Source organism: Lolium rigidum, chromosome 4 (genome assembly GCF_022539505.1).
Source record: "Lolium rigidum isolate FL_2022 chromosome 4, APGP_CSIRO_Lrig_0.1, whole genome shotgun sequence".
Lineage (NCBI taxonomy): Eukaryota > Viridiplantae > Streptophyta > Magnoliopsida > Poales > Poaceae > Lolium > Lolium rigidum.
The window spans coordinates 180,704,890-180,726,949 of NC_061511.1; the positions used below are offsets into that span (position 1 = coordinate 180,704,890).

Here is a 22,060-nt window from a genome sequence, read left to right on the forward strand (position 1 = left end):
AACAAGGAAGACGGTGTAGAGTCTTATAATGTTTTCAATATGTCTTTTATGTGAGTTTTGCTGCACCGGTTCATCCTTGTGTTTGTTTCAAATAACCTTGCTAGCCTAAACCTTGTATCGAGAGGGAATACTTCTCATGCATCCAAAATACTTGAGCCAACCACTATGACATTTGTGTCCACCATACCTACCTACTACATGGTATTTATCCGCCATTCCAAAGTAAATTGCTTGAGTGCTACCTTTAAAATTCCATCATTCACCTTTGCAATATATAGCTCATGGGACAAATAGCTTAAAAACTATTGTGGTATTGAATATGTACTTATGCACTTTATCTCTTATTAAGTTGCTTGTTGTGCGATAACCATGTTTCGGGGACGCCATCAACTATTCTTTGTTGAATATCATGTGAGTTGCTATGCATGTCCGTCTTGTCTGAAGTAAGAGAGATCTACCACCTTAATGGTTGGAGAATGCATATTGTTAGAGAAGAACATTGGGCCGCTAACTTAAGCCATGATTCATGGTGGAAGTTTCAGTTTTGGACATACATCCTCAATCTCATATGAGAATAATAATTGTTGCCACATGCTTATGCATTAAAGAGGAGTCCATTATCTGTTGTTCATGTTGTCCCGGTATGGATGTCTAAGTTGAGAATAATCAAAAGCGAGAAATCCAAAATGCGAGCTTTCTCCTTAGACCTTTGTACAGGCGGCATGGAGGTACCCCATTGTGACACTTGGTTAAAACATGTGCATTGCAAAGATTCGGTAGTCCAAGCTAATTAGGACAAGGTGCGGGCACTATTAGTATACTATGCATGAGACTTGCAACTTGTAAGATATAATTTACATAACTCATATGCTTTATTACTACCGTTGACAAAATTGTTTCATGTTTTCAAAATAAAAGCTCTAGCACAAATATAGCAATCGATGCTTTCCTCTTTGAAGGACCATTCTTTTTTACTTTTATGTTGAGTCAGTTCACCCATCTCTCTCCACCTCAAGAAGCAAACACTTGTGTGAACTGTGCATTGATTCCTACATACTTGCATATTGCACTTGTTATATTACTCTATGTTGACAATTATCCATCAGATATACATGTTACAAGTTGAAAGCAACCGCTGAAACTTAATCTTCCTTTGTGTTGTTTCAATACCTTTACTTTGATTTATTGCTTTATGAGTTAACTCTTATGCAAGACTTATTGATGCTTGTCTTGAAGTACTATTCATGAAAAGTCTTTGCTTTATGATTCACTTGTTTACTCATGTCATTACCATTGTTTTGATCGTCGCATCCACTACATATGTTTACAAATAGTATGATCAAGGTTATGATGGCATGTCACTTCGTAAATTATCTTTGTTATCGTTTTACTCCGCTCGGGACGAGCGAAACTAAGCTTGGGGATGCTTGATACGTCTCCGACGTATCGATAATTTCTTATGTTCCATGCCATATTATTGATGATACCTACATGTTTTATGCACACTTTATGTCATATTCGTGCATTTTCCGGAACTAACCTATTAACAAGATGCCGAAGAGCCAGTTCCTCGTTTTCTGCTGTTTTTGGTTCCGTAAATCCTAGTAAAGAAATATTCTCGGAATTGGACGAAATCAAGACCCGAGTCCCTATTTTTCCCGGAGCCTTCCGAACACCCGAGAGCCGCCGGAGGGAAGCCCCGGGGGCCCCACACCACACCCCGGCGCGGCCGGAGGGAGGGCCGCGCCGCCCTATGGTGTGGGCCCCCCGAGCCCCCTCCGAGGCTGCCCTTCCGCCTATTTAAAGCCTCCGTCGCGAAAACCCTGATACGAAGAACCACGATACGGAAAACCTTCCAGAGCCGCCGCCATCGCGAAGCCAAGATCTGGGGGACAGGAGTCTCTGTTCCGGCACCCTGCCGGAGCAGGGAAGTGCCCCTGGAAGGCTTCTCCATCGACACCGCTGCCATCTCCACCGCCATCTTCATCACCGCTGCTGCTCCCATGAGGAGGGAGTAGTTCTCCATCGAGGCTCGGGGCTGTACCGGTAGCTATGTGGTTCATCTCTCTCCTATGTACTTCAATACAATAATCTCATGAGCTGCCTTACATGATTGAGATTCATATGATGATGCTTGTAATCTAGATGTCACTATGCTAGTCAAGTGAGTTTTACTTATGTGATCTCCGGAGACTCCTTGTCCCACGTGTGTAAAGGTGACAAGTGTGTGCACCGTGTGGGTCTCTTAGGCTATATTTCACGGAATACTTACTCACCGTTATGAATGGCGTAGTGAAGTGCTTATTTATATCTCTTTATGATTGCAATGTATTTTGTATCACAATTTATCTATGTGCTACTCTAGCAATGTTATTAAAGTAGTTTTATTCCTCCCGCACGGTGTAATGGTGACAAGTGTGTGCATCCGTGTTAGTACTTGGTTTATGCTATGATTATGATCTCTTGTAGATTATGAAGTTAACTATTGCTATGATAGTATTGATGTGTATTATTCCTCCTACATAGCATGAAGGTGACAAGTGTGCATGCTATGTTAGTACTTGGTTTAGTCTTATTGATCTTTCATGCACTCTAAGGTTATTTAAATATGAACATTGAATTGTGGAGCTTGTTAACTCCGGCATTGAGGATTCGTGTAATCCTACGCAATGTGTTCATCATCCAACAAGAGTGTAGAGTATGCATTTATCTATTCTGTTATGTGATCAACGTTGAGAGTGTCCACTAGTGAAAGTCTAATCCCTAGGCCTTGTTCCTAAATATCGCTATCGCTACTTGTTTACTCGTTTTATCGCGTTACTACTGCTGCGTTACTACCGCTGCGTTACTACCGCTTGTTTATCGTCCCGGGCAAAGCACTTTTCCGGTGCCGTTGCTACTACTTATTCATACCACCTGTATTTCACTATCTCTTCGCCGAACTAGTGCACCTATTAGGTGTGTTGGGGACACAAGAGACTTCTTGCTTTGTGGTTGCGGGGTTGCATGAGAGGGATATCTTTGACCTCTTCCTCCCTGAGATCGATAAACCTTGGGTGATCCACTTAAGGGAAACTTGCTGCTGTTCTACAAACCTCTGCTCTTGGAGGCCCAACACTGTCTACAAGAATAGAAGCTCCCGTAGACATCATTCACCCACACAACACTTATCAAAACAATGAAGATTAATTAGCCGTATGTAGCGAAAGCACTAGACTAAAATCCCGTGTGTCCTCGAGAATGTTTGGTCATGCATTATAAGTAAACAAACCGGCTTGTCCTTTGTGCTAAAAAGGATTGGGCCACTCGCTGCAATTGTTACTCTCGCACTTTACTTACTCGTACTTTATTCATCTGTTACATCAAAACCCCCTGAATACTTGTCCGTGAGCATTTACAGTGAATCCTTCATCGAAACTGCTTGTCAACACCTTCTGCTCCTCGTTGGGATCGACATTCTTACTTATCAAAGATACTGCGATACACCCCCTATACTTGTGGGTCATCAACAGCGCCTACAACAAAATCACTAGCATCACACATAATTTCAAAAGGCAAATTCCAATCAGGAGGTTCAACTACAGGAGCAGTTGTTAAGGCTTTCTTTAGAGTTTCAAAAGCTTCCTTACAATCATCATTAAAAACAAAAGGTACATATTTTTGAAGAAGATTAGTAAGAGGCTTTGAAATCTTAGAGAAGTCTTTAATAAATCTCCTATAAAACCCGAAGCATGACCAAGAACACTACGAATACCTTTAACATCCCTAGGATAGGGCATCTTCTCAATTGCTTCAACTTTAGCTCTATCAACTTCAATACCTCTCTCGGAAATTTTATGTCCCAATACAATTCCTTCATTAACCATAAAGTGGTATTTCTCCCAATTAAGAACAAGGTTAGTTTCTTCACATTACTGCAATACTTTATCAAGGTTCCGCAAGCAATTATCAAAAGAATTCCCATAGACAAAAAATCATCCATGAATACCTCTACAATACTCTCACAAAAGCCATGAAAAATAGCAGACATGCATCTTTGAAAAGTAGCAGGAGCATTACATAAACCAAAAGGCATACGCCTATAAGCATAAGTTCCATAGGGACAAGTGAAAGTGGTTTTCTCTTGATCTTTAGTTTTAACATCAATTTGTGAAAACCCGTAATAACCATCAAGAAAGCGAGAAATGAGTATTTTTAGACAACCTTTCTAACATTTGATCAATAAATGGTAAAGGGTAATGATCTTTCTTAGTAACCTTATTAACTTTTCGATAATCAATGCACATTCTATACCCTACAACTACTCTTTGCGGGATGAGCTCATCATTATCATTAGGCACAACAGTCATTCCTCCTTTCTTAGGAACACAATGCACAGGACTAACCCATCTACTATCAGCAATAGGATATATAATACCAGCTTCAAGAAGTTTTAATAACTCATTCCTTACCACATCCTTCATCTTTGGAATTAGACGACGTTGATGTTCAACAACAGGCTTTGCATCATCTTCCATATTGATAGCATGTTGGCAAATAGAGGGAGAAATCCCCTTCAAGTCACCAAGAGTATAGCCAATAGCTCCTCGGTGTTTCTTCAATATTTCCAATAACCTTTCTTCCTCAATATCTGAAAGCTTAGAACTAATAATAACATGATATATTTTCTTATCATCAATATGAGCATACTTAAGATTATCTGGCAATGGTTTTAAATCAAAAACAGGATCTTCCTTTGGTGGTGGTGTTGTACCTAAATCTTCAACCTAGGTAAGTCATGTTTCGTAATAGGTTGACGAAGGAAAATTTCATCAAGCTCATTTCTTTCTTCCCTAAAGACTTCACTCTCACTATTCTCCAAATATTGCTGCAATGGATTATTAGGAGCAAGAGCAATAGACGCACACTGTTCAACTCTAAAATCATTATTAGGCAAATCAGCTTTATAAGGAGTTTTGGCAAATTTAGAGAAATTAAACTCATAAGATTCACCAGCAAATTTAGTCATAATCTTTTCCTTCTTGCAATCTATAACAGCTCCACAAGTATTTAGGAAAGGTCTACCAAAAATAATAGGACAATACTTACTAGCAGCAGAACCAAGTACTAAAAAGTCAGCAGGATATTTAATCTTACCACATAGAACTTCCACATCTCGAATAATACCAATAGGAGAGATAGTTTCTCTATTAGCTAGCCGAATAACCACATCAATATCTTCAAGTTCACAAGAACCAATTTCATGCATGATGATCTTCGTATAAAGCTCATAAGGAATGGCGCTAATACTTGCACCAATGTCACATAAACCATAATAACAATGATCACCAATTCTAACAGAGAGCATAGGAACACTAGCTTTCCTAGACTTATTAGGATGCGAAACAATATTAGAAGCATCTTCACGGAAAATAATATGACCATCCTCTACATTTTCAGTCACAAGATCTTTAACTATTGCAACAACGAGGTTCAACCTTAATTTGTTCTTCAGGTTCTATAGGTTTCTTTGCACTTTTATTAACCGCACTAGATATAACAGAGTACTCCTTCATTTTAGCAGCGAAAGGAGTTTTTTCAATATAAGCTTCAGGAAGAATATGATCAACAGTTTCAATTATAGCACATTTATTTATAGATGGATCAATTTTATCTTTATATGGTTCATGATACTTATCAAAATTCTTCCTAGGCAATTCAAAGTGAGAGGCAAAAGCTTTATAAAGATTTGCAACGACTTGAGAATCAAGACCATAAGTAGCACTAATATTACGAAATTTATCAGTATCCATAAAAACTTTAATGCATTTATAATCAAAGTTTATACCTGACTCTCTATCTTTGTAGTTCTCCCATCCTTCAGTATTCTCCTGGATCCGATCAAGAAGGTCTCTTTTAAACTCTTCTTTATTGCGTGTAAATGATCCAGAACAAGAAGTATCCAGCAAAGTCTTATCTTGAAAAGACAAGTCTTGCATAGAAATTATCAATAATAATATTACCAGGAAGCTCATGAATGGGGCATTTGAGCATTAAAAACTTCAATCTCCCCCAAGCTTGGGCAATACTTTCTCCATCATGAGGCCGGAAATTATATATGCGGTTCCGATCTTTGTGAATTTCACTTGGAGGATAGAATTTGGAATAAAATAAAGGCACAATGTCCTCCCAATTAAGAGAATCCCTATTCTTCGAGCAATTTATACCAGTACGCTGCTTTACCGATACGACGATATAGAGAATAGTTTCTTCCTCACTTCATCCATAGCAATACCTGCACATTTGAATAACCCACATAATTCATGTAAAAACAGTAAATGATCACCAGAATGGACAGTTCCATCCCCTTCATAGCGGTTATCCACAACACGTTCAATAATTTTTATAGGTATTTTGTATGGAACCTCGCTCTCACCTGGCGCCTCATCCACTACCCTTGCAGTAGTAGTAGATTTCCCAAAGAGGAATTCAAGAGAAGACCTCTCCATAATGATTTATAGCGGCAGGCAGAAATAAAAACAACACGTACAGTAAAAAGTTTCCCTTACCAATAACGCTTCACTCCCCGGCAACGGCGCCAGAAAATAGTCTTGATGACCCACAAGTATAGGGGGTGTATCGTAGTACTTTCGATAAATAAGAGTGTCGAACCCAACGAGGAGCAGAAGGTGTTGACAAGCGGTTTCGATGAAGGATTCATCGTAAATGCTCACAGACAAGTATTTAGGGGGTTTTGATATAGCAGATGAAATAAGTACAAGTAAGTAAAGTGCGAGAGAAATAATTGCAGCGAGTGGCCCAATCCTTTTTAGCACAAAGGACAAGCTGGTTTGTTTACTTATAATGACCAAACGTTCTTGAGGACACACGGGAATTTAGTCTAGTGCTTTCGCTTCATATAGCTGATTAATCTTCATTGTTTTGATAAGTGTTGTGTGGGTGAATCTATGCTAATGTACCGCCCTTCCTAGGACTAATACATACTTGTGATTATACCCCTTGCAAGCATCCGCAACTACAAGAAAGTAATTAAGATAAATCTAACCACAGCCTTAAACTCTGAGATCCTGCTATCCCTCCTGCACCGATATACCAAGGGGGGTTTAGGTTTCTGTCACTCCGGCGACCCCGCAATTGGCAAACGAATACAAGATGCATTCCCCTAGGCCCATAAATAGTGAAGTGTCATGTAGTCGACGTTCACACGACACCACTAGAAGAATAACACCACAACTTAAATATCACAACATTGAATACTAACCAACATAATTCACTACTAACATTTAGACTTCACCCATGTCCTCAAGAACTAAATGAACTACTCACGAGACATCATATGGAACATGATCAGAGGTGATATGATGATGAATAACAATCTGAACATAAACCTTGGTTCAATAGTTTCACTCAATAGCATCAATAACAAGTAGAAATCAACACCGGGAGAGTTTCCCCTATCAAACAAACAAGATCAAACCCAAATTGTTACAGCGGTGACGAGGTGCAGCGGTGGAGATGGCGGTGATGATGATGATGATGATGATGATGGTGATGATGATGGAGATGATGTCCAGCTCGATGACGATGACGATGGCGTCGATTTCCCCCTCCGGGAGGGAATTTCCCCAGCAGATTTCAGTCTGCCGGAGAGCTCTTTTCTCTCTGGTGTTCTCCGCCCGCGCAGGCGGCCGTGACTCTTCGCGACTATCCTCGCGGGGCTTAGGTTTTCGGGACGAAGACATACGCGAAGAAAAGGAGGCGAGAGGGGCTGTGGGCCCCCTCCTCACGAGGCGGCGCGGCCAGGCCTTGGGCCGCGCCGGCCTATGAGGTGGGCCCACCTCGGGTCCCCTCGGCTCCCCCTTTTGGCTCCCTTCGTCATCTGGAAAAATAGGATTTTTCATATAATTTCCGTCAACTGTTGATCTTCCGACATATTGCATTCCGACGGTGCTTTTTCCAGCAGAATCCTGGCTCCGGTGCGCGATCCCCAAATAATCATGAAACATGCAAAATAGATGAAATAACATAAGTATCATCTCCAAATATGAAATATATCAATGAATAACAGCAAATTATGATATAAAATAGTGATGCAAAATGGACGTATCACTCACCCGCATGGTCGCGTGAGGCTTGCGGCGACGACAACAGCTGTGGCGGCAGCTACTGGCCGCGGATGGTCGTCTTCTTCCTCTGCGTTGATGACTTCGGTTGTGGTAACCTTCTGCAAACCCTAACCTTTGATCTAGATCTTTTGGGTACACAACCGAGGTCTGAACGAATCCATTGTAGGACATTCCTTCGTCGCCGGTGGAGGTTGTGGAGGTTTTCCAGGTTCCATAACGGAGACCGTTCTCGCCGTTGACTCTTCCACTGTGACGGTGGTGCTGCTTGCATCTTCGCCAGGGTCCCCTGCTGACATAGGCATACCCAATGGGCCTGCCGAAGAAGGTACCCGGGGTTTACTGAAGGCCCATTACCCGAAGAATAAGAAGATTTGGAAGCCCAAAATACTATTAAGGAAAGCTAGAATTGTAATAGGAGTCGTCGTTTGTAATCTTGCGGGATGGGTTGGAAACCCTCCCGGACTCTGTAAACTTGTGTATTACGAATCCCTCGGCTCCGCCTCCTATATAAGGGGAGTCGAGGGACAAAGAGAGCATCGAATTCTATCGTCAACACAACCCTAGTTTTATATTCGTTGAGTACTTTTCGGCTGAAACCTTCGAGATCTACTTGCCCTCTACATCTAACTAAACCCTAGTCTACAATCCGTAGGCATTGACAAGTTAATCCCTTGTCACCTGCTTCCCCTACCTCGGTGTTGCGTGTGGTTCCTTTGACCTGTGGTAGTTCATTGATCTTCTAGTGCTTAAGGATATCCATGTGGTACTTCATTGATCTGCTAGTGCTTAAGGATGTCCATGTGTTAGTGGTAGTTCATTGATCTGCTAGTGTTTGTCATGTAGGTGATCATACCTTTGGGCTCCCCTGATCTGTCTGTGCCAACTGTGAATGCTCAACCATGTCTGATTGCAAGCAAACCAGCCATGGTTTGGAAATCTGAGCTATCAGAGTTTGTGCTGAACCGGTTGGTCCAGCTCGTCCGTAGCGGCGTCTGCTTCAACATGGGATTCAAGGAGCAACAGATGAAGAAGGTAGCCGCGAATGTTCTTGCATTCACCAGCGTACATATCACCACTCTTTAGCTGTACAACCACATCAGAAACTAGATGACGAAGTGGAGCGTCATTATGAAGATGAAATCTGATCGCATTCTGGACTGGAGTGAAGATGGTTGCTGCTTCCACGATGGTGATGAAGGGGCGGCGGATGAGTACATCCAGGTACGAAGCCTCATTGAGTTCCTGCATAGATCTGAAAGTATATATGTGAATGTCGTCCGCACTAACAGCAGTTGTTCCTTGTGGATTGCAGCGGTACCCGAAGCACCGTCAGTACGTCGGCACCCCGATCACCAACTACGCTCAGATGAAGACGATCTTCACTCCCTGGTTCGTGTGCAAGGCGCAGCTGTTCCAGCCTAACTTGCTGGTCAGGGCTATCGACTTCATTGCAGACAATGAAGCAGAGTATGCCGTCTTCCGTAAGCTGCAGCCACCTGAGAGGAGGAGCTGGCTTAGGACCTGGCTCCGCAACCAGTTTCCTGCTTAGTGCTTCTGCTTCCTTCGTCATGATCCACTGATTTTGGGAGGTGATTTTATATCCCTCCATTAGCTAGGACTTGCTACAACCTGATCCCCGTTTTGTAATGATGAACTTGTTCGAGGTGGTATATACTAACCCCTCGTGATGAACATGTGATGCATCACGAAGTAGTTGCTTCGTTCGTGATGTATCGCCCACTAAGTAGTAGTTGATGTGTATTACTAGCACCTTTTATTATGAACTGAATCTGATATGTGCTGTTATTCAGTACTGGGTAATCTCATCATCACTCTAAGTGAAGCGGTTACCACAACACTGAGCTATCTGCAACCAAACAGGCTGTGGACTGCACGAGCAAGGAAAAAAGTACTGTCAACGCGCAACCAAACGATGGGACATAGGTTCCTTCTCCGGCGCGCAAAAGGTCTCACAGGCTACCAAACGATCCGGCAAAAGTGGCCCATGGTCCGTTCGTGACGAGTAGGTGAGCCCATCTCGCTAGCGCAGGCATGCAGGAAATCGGTGCAGGCAACCAAACGCGAGTTTTTCTGAATAACGTGTAGTTAGACGGACAGTGCGGGCCCACCGCCAGCGCCACGTAGACGCCGAGAAGGACCGCCCAGCTGTTGTCTGCAACGGAACGGAGCCCTCGAGGGCATCCGCACCGCGTCCGTCCGGTCGATGCCCACCCACACCCACCACCACCAGAGCCATAAAGCAAAAACACCGCACCGAACGCGGAAGCTTCCGACCTCCGATCCACCACCACCAACACGACACCAGCACTCGTCGGAGGCGGCAGCTCCCTCGTCGACGTCGCCAGGGACGGGCCCGTGCGCGCCTGCGAGGAGCGGGGGAGATGAGACGGCCGCACGGCGCATGCGCCAGCAGATCCAGCCCGGCCGCCGCTTTCTTCCTTGCCGCCGCCGCGATCTGCGCCCAGTTCGCGACAGGTGCGTGCTCCTTCTCGCCCCGCTCGATCTGATAGACGGAGTAACATAACCCGCCGAGATCTGCGAGTGTTACGTGGGGATCTGGTTGTGGGGGGCCTGGCGCGCCAAAACGTCGCCGCGCGTCGGGGCTTGCGGATTGAGGGCTCCGTTTATTCTTGTCCGTTCCGGTAATTAGTATGGGTTGAGAGTCTAGCTAATTGGGCAGCTTGGGATTGGGGCCGAGGAACTAGCAAAATCCCGCGGTAATTTCACCGCTTTCCATGAACAATCCAACCAGCTTAGGAGAATCAGGATACGGTACCAGAATCAGGAGTATTTGCAATCTCTTGGAACAGGTGTATTGAATGGCTAAACTGTTCCTTGTGGAAGTTCAAATAAGGAACTACTCCCTGTGACGAATATGCAAATGTGCTAGACAGACCCACCTCTCCGTCTTACAGAGCTTGAAACATATTTGAGATTTGCCAAATACACGGAAAAACGTTCGCAAAAATATTTGCATTTCTCTGCAATTTGCATTCCTTTTTTTTAGGAGTCTGAAGTTCTCAACTCACGAGCTCAAATGATGTCCGAAAACTAGCAAAATGGTTAAATACGTGCATAGGGAGTATAAGAATTGCAAAAGCAAAATCGGTTAGGGGGTTACTCTTGTGTGGTCGCTTCCTGGAAATAGAAAAATGAATGAGCCTCGAAGTGCGACTAACCATGCTTGACTTCTAAGTTTATGTTGCTTACGTCTGCCAATAATTTACCTTATTTTGTTACCAATGTTACAAAATCAGACTTCATTGTCTTGCGACACACTTTTACAAACCTTCCTTCTTTTATGCTAGAAGCCTAGGAGACAGTCATATATTCTCATGGTTTTTGAGTCACTGTATATGGCGACTAATCACCAAGTCTTTTTTTCCAAATCAGGGCGACTCACGATTATATATCGACTTAAGGCGACTATACAGCGACTTTTGTCGACTAATCACCCAGTCGCAGGGTTGGTGACTCATTTTAATTTGGCGACTCAAAAACCTTGTATAATCTTCCTAGTTTTCTAGTCTATAGGTGTGCATGCTGACTCACAAGATAAAGCAAATAATTAACATGGAAGCCTGTATCAGAAGACTTGTTTTGGCCTAGCTTTGGTTTGCCATTTTATTATCATGTTTATAAACTAAAGCAAAGCATTACACTGATGTGTTGATATTTCTTGCCATTAATTCCTAGTAGCTTGAAACTGTGGTTATAGAGTTGTTATTCATCTGGCCACATGCCCCTATCTCTTTACTCCTTTCACTTGATTACCAAGATCTTTTTGTCTAGTATGTTATTTAAATCCCAAAAATAAACGTAAGTAAACTAGTCGTAAGCATCTTGTTGCTGCAAATTCATGTCCAGGCTGAGTTTATTTATCCCGGATCGTTTATAACCAGCTGAATCAGCATTATATAGCATAACTAATGACCAAGTTAAATCATGTTCGAGTAAACTAGTGCATGTTCAGTTTAGTTCTTGTGTTTTGCTAACTAGTGCATGTTTACCCGATAAGAATTGAGTAAACTGTGCGATTAACGACGATGTGGTTGTTTCTACTGCATTTTTTTTCAACTGCATCGTGTGTTTCTACTACATTGTATGTTTCAATTTAATGTATTTTACCTTGCCGCGCATTTACTAGTTAAGAACTGGTAAATGTTTACTCCAAAGTCAAGCCCTTGTTCTCTGGTGTAATCAGAATATTCATACAATTCTATTGAAGCACCTGATGGGTTAGTAGTACCCCAGTTTTGCTAGTTTTATGAAATATGGCCGAAGTTACCCAGGTGATAATTGGATTTGTAGCTAGCAAGCTAAGATCTTGTATGTATTGCATACCACTAGGAACCAGGTGAAAAAAGGTTTATGGTGCGTAGCTATAGCAGGAACCAGTTGCAAACGCCTCTGTGTAAGTTTTTGTAGTGATGGTGATTGTTGTGTATTCGCTCTTCTCAATACAGAGCATATAAGTTTTAGTCAAGTCAAATTTTGTAACGTTTGACCAAGTTTTCTGGAAAAAATCAATATCTACAATATCAAGTCGAAATTAGTAGAATCGTCATGAGTTCTTTTCTCATATAATTATGCATTTGTTACTGAAAATGTTAATATTTCTTTCTATATACTTGGCCAAAGTTTGACTTTGACCAAAACTTGTATGTGATGTATTGAGAACAGAGGGAGTATGATAGCATGGGATAGCAAAATTGTATGAGTTCAAAGTTTTCCCCAAAAAATTTGTACGAGTTCAGATGGAGGTTATAGTGGGGGATTCATTGATCGGACAATGAGTTTAGCTTTATTATTTTTGGATTCATTGATCGGACAATGAGTTTAGCTTTATTATTTTTGGATTTGAAGGCTATAACTTCTCCGGTAACCTTGGGACACATGTAGATTGAACAAATCACGTATGTTATCCATGTGCTCCAGTTTGGAATCATGAATTTAGATCAATGAAAAATTCATATGATGTTTGCAGGACTAGCTGCTGATCCGTCCAAGGATGATGACAAAGCTCAGTCAAAAGGTCATACTGGACAAACAGTTCTGTTTGTGCTGATAGGAATTGGGGCAGCCATTCTGTTATCATTCTTCCTTTTCAAGTATTGGCAGAAGAAGAAGAGAGAGGAACAACATGCACGGCTGCTGAAGCTATTTGAAGAGGATGATGACATTGAGATGGAGCTTGGTCTTAGAGATTGAAAAAATCTTATTTGTACAGCAAGAGTATCTTGGCTGACAAGGTAATATCTATCATCTAAAGTAGCATATAGTATTTGTAATGTATATACTTGTAATTTCTTATGGTACATTGAGCTTACATATTACATTGAACATAGATTTGATTGGAAGTATTGTTACAAATCGTTGCAGTAGTTTTGCTACATTGACTCTTGTGATGACTCTGTAAGATCTTGGTTAAATGCTGAGAGGTTGGGCAGTGCTTGTAGCCTTGTATATTAGATCACTTGTCAATGTTTCAGTGGATGAGAAATATTATGTTATTGAACTATAGATCTTACTATGTTTCGTAGATTATATTGTTCAATTTTTTTTTTCTCGCTCATGAATACATTCGAAATTATAAAATGGATGGTTATACTTTGGCACATAAACCTGCTTTTCTGTCTTGTCAATGCATCATGGGTTTGGTCAGTCAAAAAAATTATGACAAGACATCATAGGATTAGTTAAATTATGTTAACTTGTACTCTGTTTGAACCAAACCAGGTTTCGATAACACATCTCTTGAGCACTATGGAAGCTTCTTTGGACCGTTTTTAATACGAAAATTCTCTTTGTTCACAGGTTTTCCTGGCAGATCATCACATCACTTTCATGTTAATGTAAAGAATTTGTTGTATTTAAACTTAGACAGACCTGCTGAGGAAGGTCTACTGTACCTTAGTATTATATGGTGAATATCTTGGCATTCATGGTCCATGAGAATAGATCTTAGGAAGTGTCAAGGTTTTTGAAATATTCTTTCATTACAAGAAATTTCTGCATATATACACCTCTACTGTGCTGTGCCTCCTGTCTATATTGCATCAATGTCAATCTGCAGAGGGTAGAAAGCTCGAATTCTGGCATCTATTTATGCTTTATCTTACCTTCTCTTCTGCGGATGCTTTCTGCTGCCATATCGCTTTTTTCTTAGTAGAGTGTTGCTGAGTCTCTTGTAATTAAGCCATTCTCGCAAGGTTAATGGTAGTCATTGTGTGGTGTTTGGGTCTGTTTGTCTGTCGTCTTGAATCTTTTAACATGTGACAATTTTTCGTAGTCAGCACCAGAGCTGTGCAGAGTCAACATGGCGTCAGGTTTTGTAGTCAGCACCATCAAAGAGAGCCTAGTAATAAATTCCCTGACTCGAAGTTGAAGGGGTCATCCTTCAAATTTAGTACTCCAAGTTGAAGAGTATCTGGTTTATTTTGAATTATGTCTGCTTCAAAACTGGTTTGACCTGAGCTATGACTGTTCAAATTGGGACATATTTTCCTAATCGTAGTTACTTTTGCTGGTATATCATGTGAAATGTGAATGCTAGATGAAAACCTACAAACCTAGAAAAAAAGTATAGGTGGCCAGGAGTGAAATGCACGTCTAATTTTACATGCTTTGCATGGTTCAGCTATGTTACAGGAAGGCATAACTTGTAACCTGAGCTTGATGATTTGCTGTCTTCTCCCCAAAACAAAATATGCAAAATGCCCCATGCTTGCTGATACACAAGCCAAGACGAATCATGATAGATGTTTCTTCCCTGAAATAGGGCAGATGCTCGTTCTGAGCCATGGACTCTTTGCGAGTCAACTAGCAAACCTCGTCTCTCAAGATCGGCAAGGATGGCTAAATGCAAGGGTGCCTCCACATATAAAAGACCACAACAACGTTTGTGGTCCATTGCCTGCACGCTGGCACCGAGAGAAAGATGAGCAAGGAGCAGGGGAAATCCACCATGAATGATTCCAGCAATCCAAGCACAATTTCTGTGTCTCGACTAGAGGACTAGAGAGCGTTCCAAACACAATCTATCGGTACGCAGCTGGTGGATGGCGTTTAACTGCTTTGTTTCCTCTTTCGCCTCCCCATCTTTGCGTAGTGGCACTGCACCAATGGCCACCACCACCACCCCATAAGGCGTGGTAAGTGCGAGTCGTTGTCGCGCTCTTGAAGCGAGTATAAATGGTTGGTCCCGACGTTTCCAAGCCTGGAACACGGGCTCCCGAAACGGAGAGGCCTTACAACGCAAGCAAAGCTCCCTGCTGAGGGAGAGATTGGAAATTAGTTCGTGCACCAGTGTATGCACGCTCCTCTGGCCTGCAGCTAGCTGCTTTGTGCCGAGACGGGAAACGTGAATCTAAGGTGCCACACGGTGGTCCTTGCCCTGCAGAATGGAAACTGGGAGAGCGACACAACTTACCGCGCGTGCTGGCTAGCTAGTACACCCTTTCACTTTGGATCGTGCTGTCGTCGTTCATGCATGGTGTGCAGCCGGAACAGGTTAGCTATTGTAGAACCTCTGAGTTAGTAGGATGATTAGTTGTGACTTGCTACACCAATTTGTTGATAACCTTGTTTCTATCCTGTCGAGATGTATGCATGTACACGGAAATAAAACTGACCGCTTATGGTTGTAGCGTGTAGGTCGCTGAAGTCGATAAACCTGTCCAGTGAATCACTACTATAAGCAGTGAACCGATGAGATCGACATCGACACTGCATGCAGGAATTTTAGCTCCATATGTCAAGGCTAGATGATCTATATGTACGCAGGTTAGCTAGGTACCTTTCACGAACGGTAGTTGTGTTTGATTGACTTTCTAAGACAAAGAGGCTAGTTTTTTTTAGCGCAATTACTGTGTAGATAGATAGCTTGGTCATATATATGCATCTTTGATGCAGAGGAGACCGTGGGTAGTGTAAGTTTTCCATCTTCTTTAAGGGGAACTAGTTAGATTTGTCTATCTAATCCTAGTTAGGGCAGCGTCCTTGTTTTGGCCACTATGGTTTGGAGGAAAATGTGTTGTTTTCTTTGACAAGTGATAAAATATATACAAATAATCACTTCTCATCTTCAGGCCATTTACCTGCGCAATTCAGAACGAGGGATCGCGACTCGTGTTGGCGGCTTGTGATCAGCCGGCCGGAGGTGGTTGTTCGTGGAAATCTTTTACTGAGCACCGGTGGCAGTCTAACCCTAGGATTGCGTGTGTTGCGTTGTCACATGTTTCTTCTATGTACCAAGTGGTTGTGTGCATTCTAGATCGGAGGCGGGGATTTCACATCTTGTATAGCTGGGTCATCTTTATGCATCTAGAAAAAATCAATAAAAGCTTGAGTTGTCTAAGAGAGCAATGTTTGTCCAATTATGAATGTAGTATCCTCAGTTGAAAGCATTTACCGAGTTGAGTAATCCAAAGATGAACACTATTTCCCCAATATGGTTATGAGAGTTTGCCCATGCATGCATGGTTAAGCTTACCCGTGAGTAGACACAACTTTTGTAAAGACCATGTATTGGTAAAATCATGGTGGAGATTTCCCTTGGCACACTAACATCTTAAAACTTCAACAATTGGGGAGAGACAAATAGGTTCTGCGGGTGGCCTTGCTCGGGTTGGAGATGGTCGATAGGGAGCTCTTTACCAGTATCGGTGGTGGTCTAATCTGAGGATTGCGGTGCATTGAGACATGTTTTTCTTTCTTTTTTTTTTCTTTTTTTAGGGTGTCTTTCCATAGGACATGTGTTGGTATTGATATAGATGTTGCATGCTACATTCAAAGACCGTGGGTGTGGGTGCAAAGAATCGACAAATGCTTAAACTATCTAAAAATGCAATGTTTGCCCAATTATGAATGTAACATCTTCACTTGAAAACGCTGATCAACAGATCAAGTCAAGTAAACCAGAGATGAACATCATTTCCCTGGTATGGTTACGAGAGTTTGCCCATTCATGCACAGTTAAGCCTAGCTGCAAGTAGACACATCTTTTGTGAAGATTAAGGTGTCTTCAAATCAAGGAATTTCTCTCGAGTCTGACACACATATCATCTTAATTACTTAATTAGATATGTGACTGCCGTAAAAGAGGTCGTCAAGAAAAGTCAATAGTACTATCCTAGCCTGCAGGTGCACACAGCACCGTACCACTCTCCTCCTTCCTTCTTTAAAAGGAAACCTAGCTAGCTGAAGCGAGGCCAATCCATTCCACTTGCCCTTCTGCGCTGCAGCTTCCTGATTTCACTCCCGCTGTGTCCATCCCTCCGCTTGGGGATTCGATTTCTGGACACCAGAGAGATCTCCACTTCCACCCTAGTGTTTTTTTCGGTATGCTCGTTCGAGAAAACATCAGAGCTTCATCCTAAAGTGGGTCTAGATAGCTTAATTTGCTGGGCTTCTTGTGCTAGCTCCTGGCTATTTTCTTGCTTTCATGCCTGCCTTCAAAGGGAGCCATGCGAGATCAAGCCGCAACCTCCGTCAAGCCCTGCTTATTTTCACCCTCTCCCAGCCCTCGTTACGATGCATGCATGTAGATAATTTGGGGTTTTATCAGTTCGACCTAGGGCTTGCTTCGAGACTGGAAAATAGTCCGGCATGAACAGATAGATCTTCCTGCCGGTTCCGGCCTTCTCAGTGGTGCTTTGGTGATTTTTGCTGCAAGGAGAGCTTGCCTCCAATTGGAATGATGTCCCCGGCCTGGCTAGCTTGGTTTTCTCATAACGTGTTAGCTGTTCTCCTTGTACTACTCTATCGAAGCAAAGGTTTCTGAAGATGTTCCAGATCTAGCCTCTTTACTAGAACCTCTTTTATCTTGTTCATTTCTTTGCACCATCTTCTTTTCTTGATTTATTGCAGTCCTTTTTTTGCGGCTACTAGCTGGATCTAGGCATCTAGCTACTACTAACCTTAATTTGAACTTGTAAATAGATTTAAATAGCTTTTGATCTATTAGTTCATGCTAACCGCTGCCTAATTAAGTTCGTCATATATGTACAGATTTACACACGTTGCATCAACCACTTAATTCTTCCAGGGTCTAGATCTCTTGTAGTTAATTCATAATAACATGCATGCATATACATGTACTTACCCCATATCACTGTTCTTTTAAGGTTGGGATTGTGTTTGGCACCATGGGGAGGGGAAAGATCGAGATCAAGAGGATTGAGAACACGACGAGCCGCCAGGTGACCTTTTGCAAACGCAGGAACGGGCTGCTCAAGAAGGCCTATGAGCTCTCCGTCCTATGCGAAGCGGAGATCGCCTTGATCGTCTTCTCCAGCCGTGGCCGTCTCTACGAGTATGCTAGTAACAGGTATATGCATGAGTACTTACTTCTATCGACTTTTAGTTTATACCTCATCTCACCAAGCCATGCATGAATAATACTTGATCACTTCTGAGTAGCAGTACTGTTGTGTATGCAATTATGCATGAGTTAATGTGCTCCGTCTAGCTACCATGTTATTTTTCTCCCGTGAAGCAACGTGCTAGATTAGGGTCGATCGTTATTGGTTTCTTCCATTTTCCATTTGGTAAGATTCGGTGATATGCATGCATGGGAATGATCCTATGGATTTGCAATCACAACAGATATTTACAACTTATATTAGCTCGGCATGAGTAGTTAGGACTAGAGGAAAGATAGTACTACCGCCGATTGGATTTAATCGATGTGGGATTGTACCTGGCGTTACTTTATTCCGCGTCAATCGAAGGGAGTACATGCATAGCATTTTTTTTTTTGCAGAAGCCATATCCCCCATTGCGAAAAAAATCATGTATGCTTTTTGTTTGAGGGCGCAAATCGGTAGGTAGCAGTGGGCAAATCCGGTTTTATGGTTTGGCCGGTTTTAACTTAGTTTATTTTTCTGCACTAAACTAGAAATGAAGATTTGATTTGTGAAGGGAAATGAACTACTTTCACTAACCGGTTTTAAATGGTTTTCACCGGTGTGAGATTTAAGCACCCCTACCGAGTAGGACTGTAAGGATCTAGTAATTGTTTTTACAAACCGGCGGATTTTTGTTTCTCTCCATCTCATCAAATAAAATATAGTTATTACCCTGTTAATTATTAAAATGGAGAAAAAAAATTCCCTCACCTCATCAATTAAAAATATTGTTACCCTCTAAAGGGTAGGGTCTCCTTGGTTAGGAATAGGATTTTTCATTAAGTGTCACTCTTCAGTTTGGTCTAAAGGAATGGAAATAACATAAGAAAAGATAGTGGTCTTAGTCTCAAAGGAAAAAAGAGGAGGAAATTTCACAATCCACTTGGACCTCCTTTTCTAGTTCTTACACGCCAAGAACGAGATCGAGGCCTTAAGTGGCATAATAACATCCCAATTCGACCTTTTATGTGGTGGATTTTGATTTTTAGCATGTTTATTAGGATTCTTGTGTTTTACATATTCCTCTAAACCAAATGTCCAAGCTTACAATTTTTTTCCATTTTCTGTTTGTACATGCATTCCTATCATATTCCCATATTCTATGTGTTTTTAAAATCATGCGAACCAAAAAAAAAACCTATTTCTCCGAGACGAGGCAAAAACCATCCCAAAAAAAAATCGTCCAAAAAACAAAATAAAATATATAATGACCTCACCAGCTATCATGGAACAAGATAATGCAAGAAGGTCAAACTCCATACACACAAACACAACTAGGGAAATTGACCCACAAACATCACCCATCAAGCAAAATTTGATTAGTTGGTGCATGCATTGAAAAATCTAGGGCCGGGGCACCCGGGTGCCCGTGTGCCGGGTGAGTCCTGTGCATCTACAAGTTTGGAGAGAATCCAGGATAATTTTGGGATGTACATCATTTGATTACGTGGTGCAGTTTTTTGCCAAAAGATGTTTTTTTGCTTATGTTTTCCGTTCCATGAGTAGGTACTGTTGTTTTGAGTGTTCCTGATCGAGAGCGGGCCGTAGCTTTGACTTCAGTCGACTGTCACTGCGCGCGTGCATGCCTCAACTATATGCAGGGCATGGCACGCCCCTGAATGAAAGGTGGTTCCATCTTTCATTCATTCATGCATGCATGCATGTGCACTGGGCAGAGTGTGTGATCGAAGTGGATATGTGTACACGTGTGTTCTCAACGCATGCGCGCGTTATGTTGCATGGTGAAGGAAAGCCCAGGTTTCTCCCTGCTCCCTTTCCTCTGCCGTGCTAAGGGGTGTAAGAGCTAGCACTACCGATCGAACCCCCACTCGAGAAGTCGAGATGCGAGTAACATGAATGTATGACCACTCAAATATGAACCTCTCCCCCTCTCTAGTCTCTCCGTCTCTCTCTCTCTCTCTACATTTGCCGAATGTGGGGTGCAGCTTTGTAGATTTAATGAGCTCGACGAGTATACATGCATGGATGTGTCAAATAAGAGACAAACTGAAAATAAAAAACGATATGAGGCTAGCTAACCCTTTTTCCGTTTCTGAACATTTGGTTTAGCGCGAGATCGACGATCGACAGGTACAAGAAGGCATGTGCTAGCGCATCTGGCTCAGCTCCAGCTATAGACGTCAATTCTCAGGTAAAACATCTTGTTTCTGGTGCCATGCAACATATCGTCCTTCCTCGCTTCCCTCTGATTAAGCAAAGAGAGCCGCTGTTTACTTCTGAACTCGTTTCCCTCTGATTATGCAATGCTCGCTTCCCTCTGAGTTATGGAGCTAGTTATCTACTGCTAACTCGTTCCGTCCGTGTTTACTTCATTTTGCAACAGCAATACTTTCAGCAAGAATCAGCAAAGCTGCGCCATCAGATACAGTCCCTGCAAAACGCAAACAGGTACGTGTTCTAGGTCTAGCTATCCATCAGCTGATCACCCGAGCTAACTTTCTCATTTGACTGAATTTCTATGTATGCTTTACCTAAATCTGCTAAAATATTTTTTCTTCAGGAACCTGATGGGCGAATCCGTTGGCAATTTGACCCTGAAGGAGCTCAAGAACCTCGAGAGCAGGCTCGAGAAGGGCATCGGCCGTATCCGATCAAAGAAGGTGAATTGCTTCTGATTAGTTAGTTTCATCTACTTTTCGCAGAGTTCAGCTATCCTCAGCACACATGGTATATATCATCTAATCGGTCCATATATGTTTTGTGCACCTGTATTGCCAGCATGAGCTGCTGTTCGCCGAGATCGAATACATGCAGAAACTGGTAATCAACTAATCACTAATACATATCGATCGATACAATTGCTCGTGATTTTTTGTTGTTGTTGGCTGATTCGTTCCTCTTCTTGTCGGTCCACGCAGGAGGCTGATCTCCAGAGCGAGAACATGTATCTCAGAGCCAAGGTACGTACGCCGGTACGCGCAGTCAGTGCTTCGCGGTACTGTAAAGTCTGTAATGAAGGATCTTTTGGTCTCGATCTCCTCGCTACATGTCTCACTTCCATGTACGCATGCAGGTGGCGGACGTGGAACGGCTGGCCCTCGCGCCGGCGCCGGCGCCGGTGTCGGGCGGGGCGGAGCTGGAGGCGCTCCCGACGTTCGACGCGAGGAGCTACTACCACCACCAGGTGACCATGCTGCAGGAGGCCGCGGCGGCCTCCTCCTCGCGCTACTCCCAGCCGCAGGACCAGGCGAGGCTACGCCAGGATCAGGAGGCAGCGCCGGCGACCACCGCTCTCCACCTCGGCTACCAGATGAAGGGGGTCAACTAAACTGATCTACCCCTCAACTTGGCGGCTCAGCGCGCGTTCCGTCGTCGATGCATTCATGCATCCAGATCTCTTCTAGAAGTATTACTGTGCGCGATCGGTTCTAGACTTCAAGCTAGTATATATTGCATTATTGCTACACCTAAATAATTACATTTACATATGTACGTAGTACTGTATGTGTGATATTGCTGCTGCATAAGGCACCTAGTGAGTAC

The 22,060-nt window shown here is 42.6% G+C and overlaps 2 protein-coding genes across 2 annotated transcripts; both read left to right on the forward strand.

Moving 5' to 3' along the window:
• The first annotated feature begins 8,387 nt into the window (after window positions 1-8,387).
• On the forward strand, window positions 8,388-21,845 carry LOC124706486 (MADS-box transcription factor 21-like). Its single transcript, XM_047238151.1, has 8 exons — window positions 8,388-8,450; window positions 18,296-18,477; window positions 20,627-20,708; window positions 20,901-20,965; window positions 21,078-21,177; window positions 21,296-21,337; window positions 21,436-21,477; window positions 21,591-21,845. Exons 2-8 carry the CDS (start codon window positions 18,296-18,298, stop codon window positions 21,843-21,845), a joined length of 768 nt encoding a protein of 255 aa, XP_047094107.1. The 5' UTR covers window positions 8,388-8,450.
• LOC124706485 lies at window positions 10,494-14,173 on the forward strand. Its single transcript, XM_047238150.1, has 3 exons — window positions 10,494-10,622; window positions 13,135-13,399; window positions 13,965-14,173. Exons 1-2 carry the CDS (start codon window positions 10,529-10,531, stop codon window positions 13,356-13,358), a joined length of 318 nt encoding a protein of 105 aa, XP_047094106.1. The 5' UTR covers window positions 10,494-10,528; the 3' UTR covers window positions 13,359-13,399; window positions 13,965-14,173.
• Window positions 21,846-22,060: the final 215 nt, after the last annotated feature.

Excerpts from the sequence above, each read along its gene's own strand:
- LOC124706485 (XM_047238150.1), top strand. The coding sequence starts at position 10,529 with ATGAGACGGCCGCACGGCGCATGCGCCAGCAGATCCAGCCCGGCCGCC. Across the intron at positions 10,623-13,134 it reads CTGCGCCCAGTTCGCGACAG|GACTAGCTGCTGATCCGTCC; the intron begins GTGCGTGCTCCT and ends TGATGTTTGCAG.
- LOC124706486 (XM_047238151.1), top strand. The coding sequence starts at position 18,296 with ATGGGGAGGGGAAAGATCGAGATCAAGAGGATTGAGAACACGACGAGC. Across the intron at positions 20,966-21,077 it reads TCCCTGCAAAACGCAAACAG|GAACCTGATGGGCGAATCCG; the intron begins GTACGTGTTCTA and ends TTTTTTCTTCAG. Across the intron at positions 21,338-21,435 it reads TCGAATACATGCAGAAACTG|GAGGCTGATCTCCAGAGCGA; the intron begins GTAATCAACTAA and ends CGGTCCACGCAG.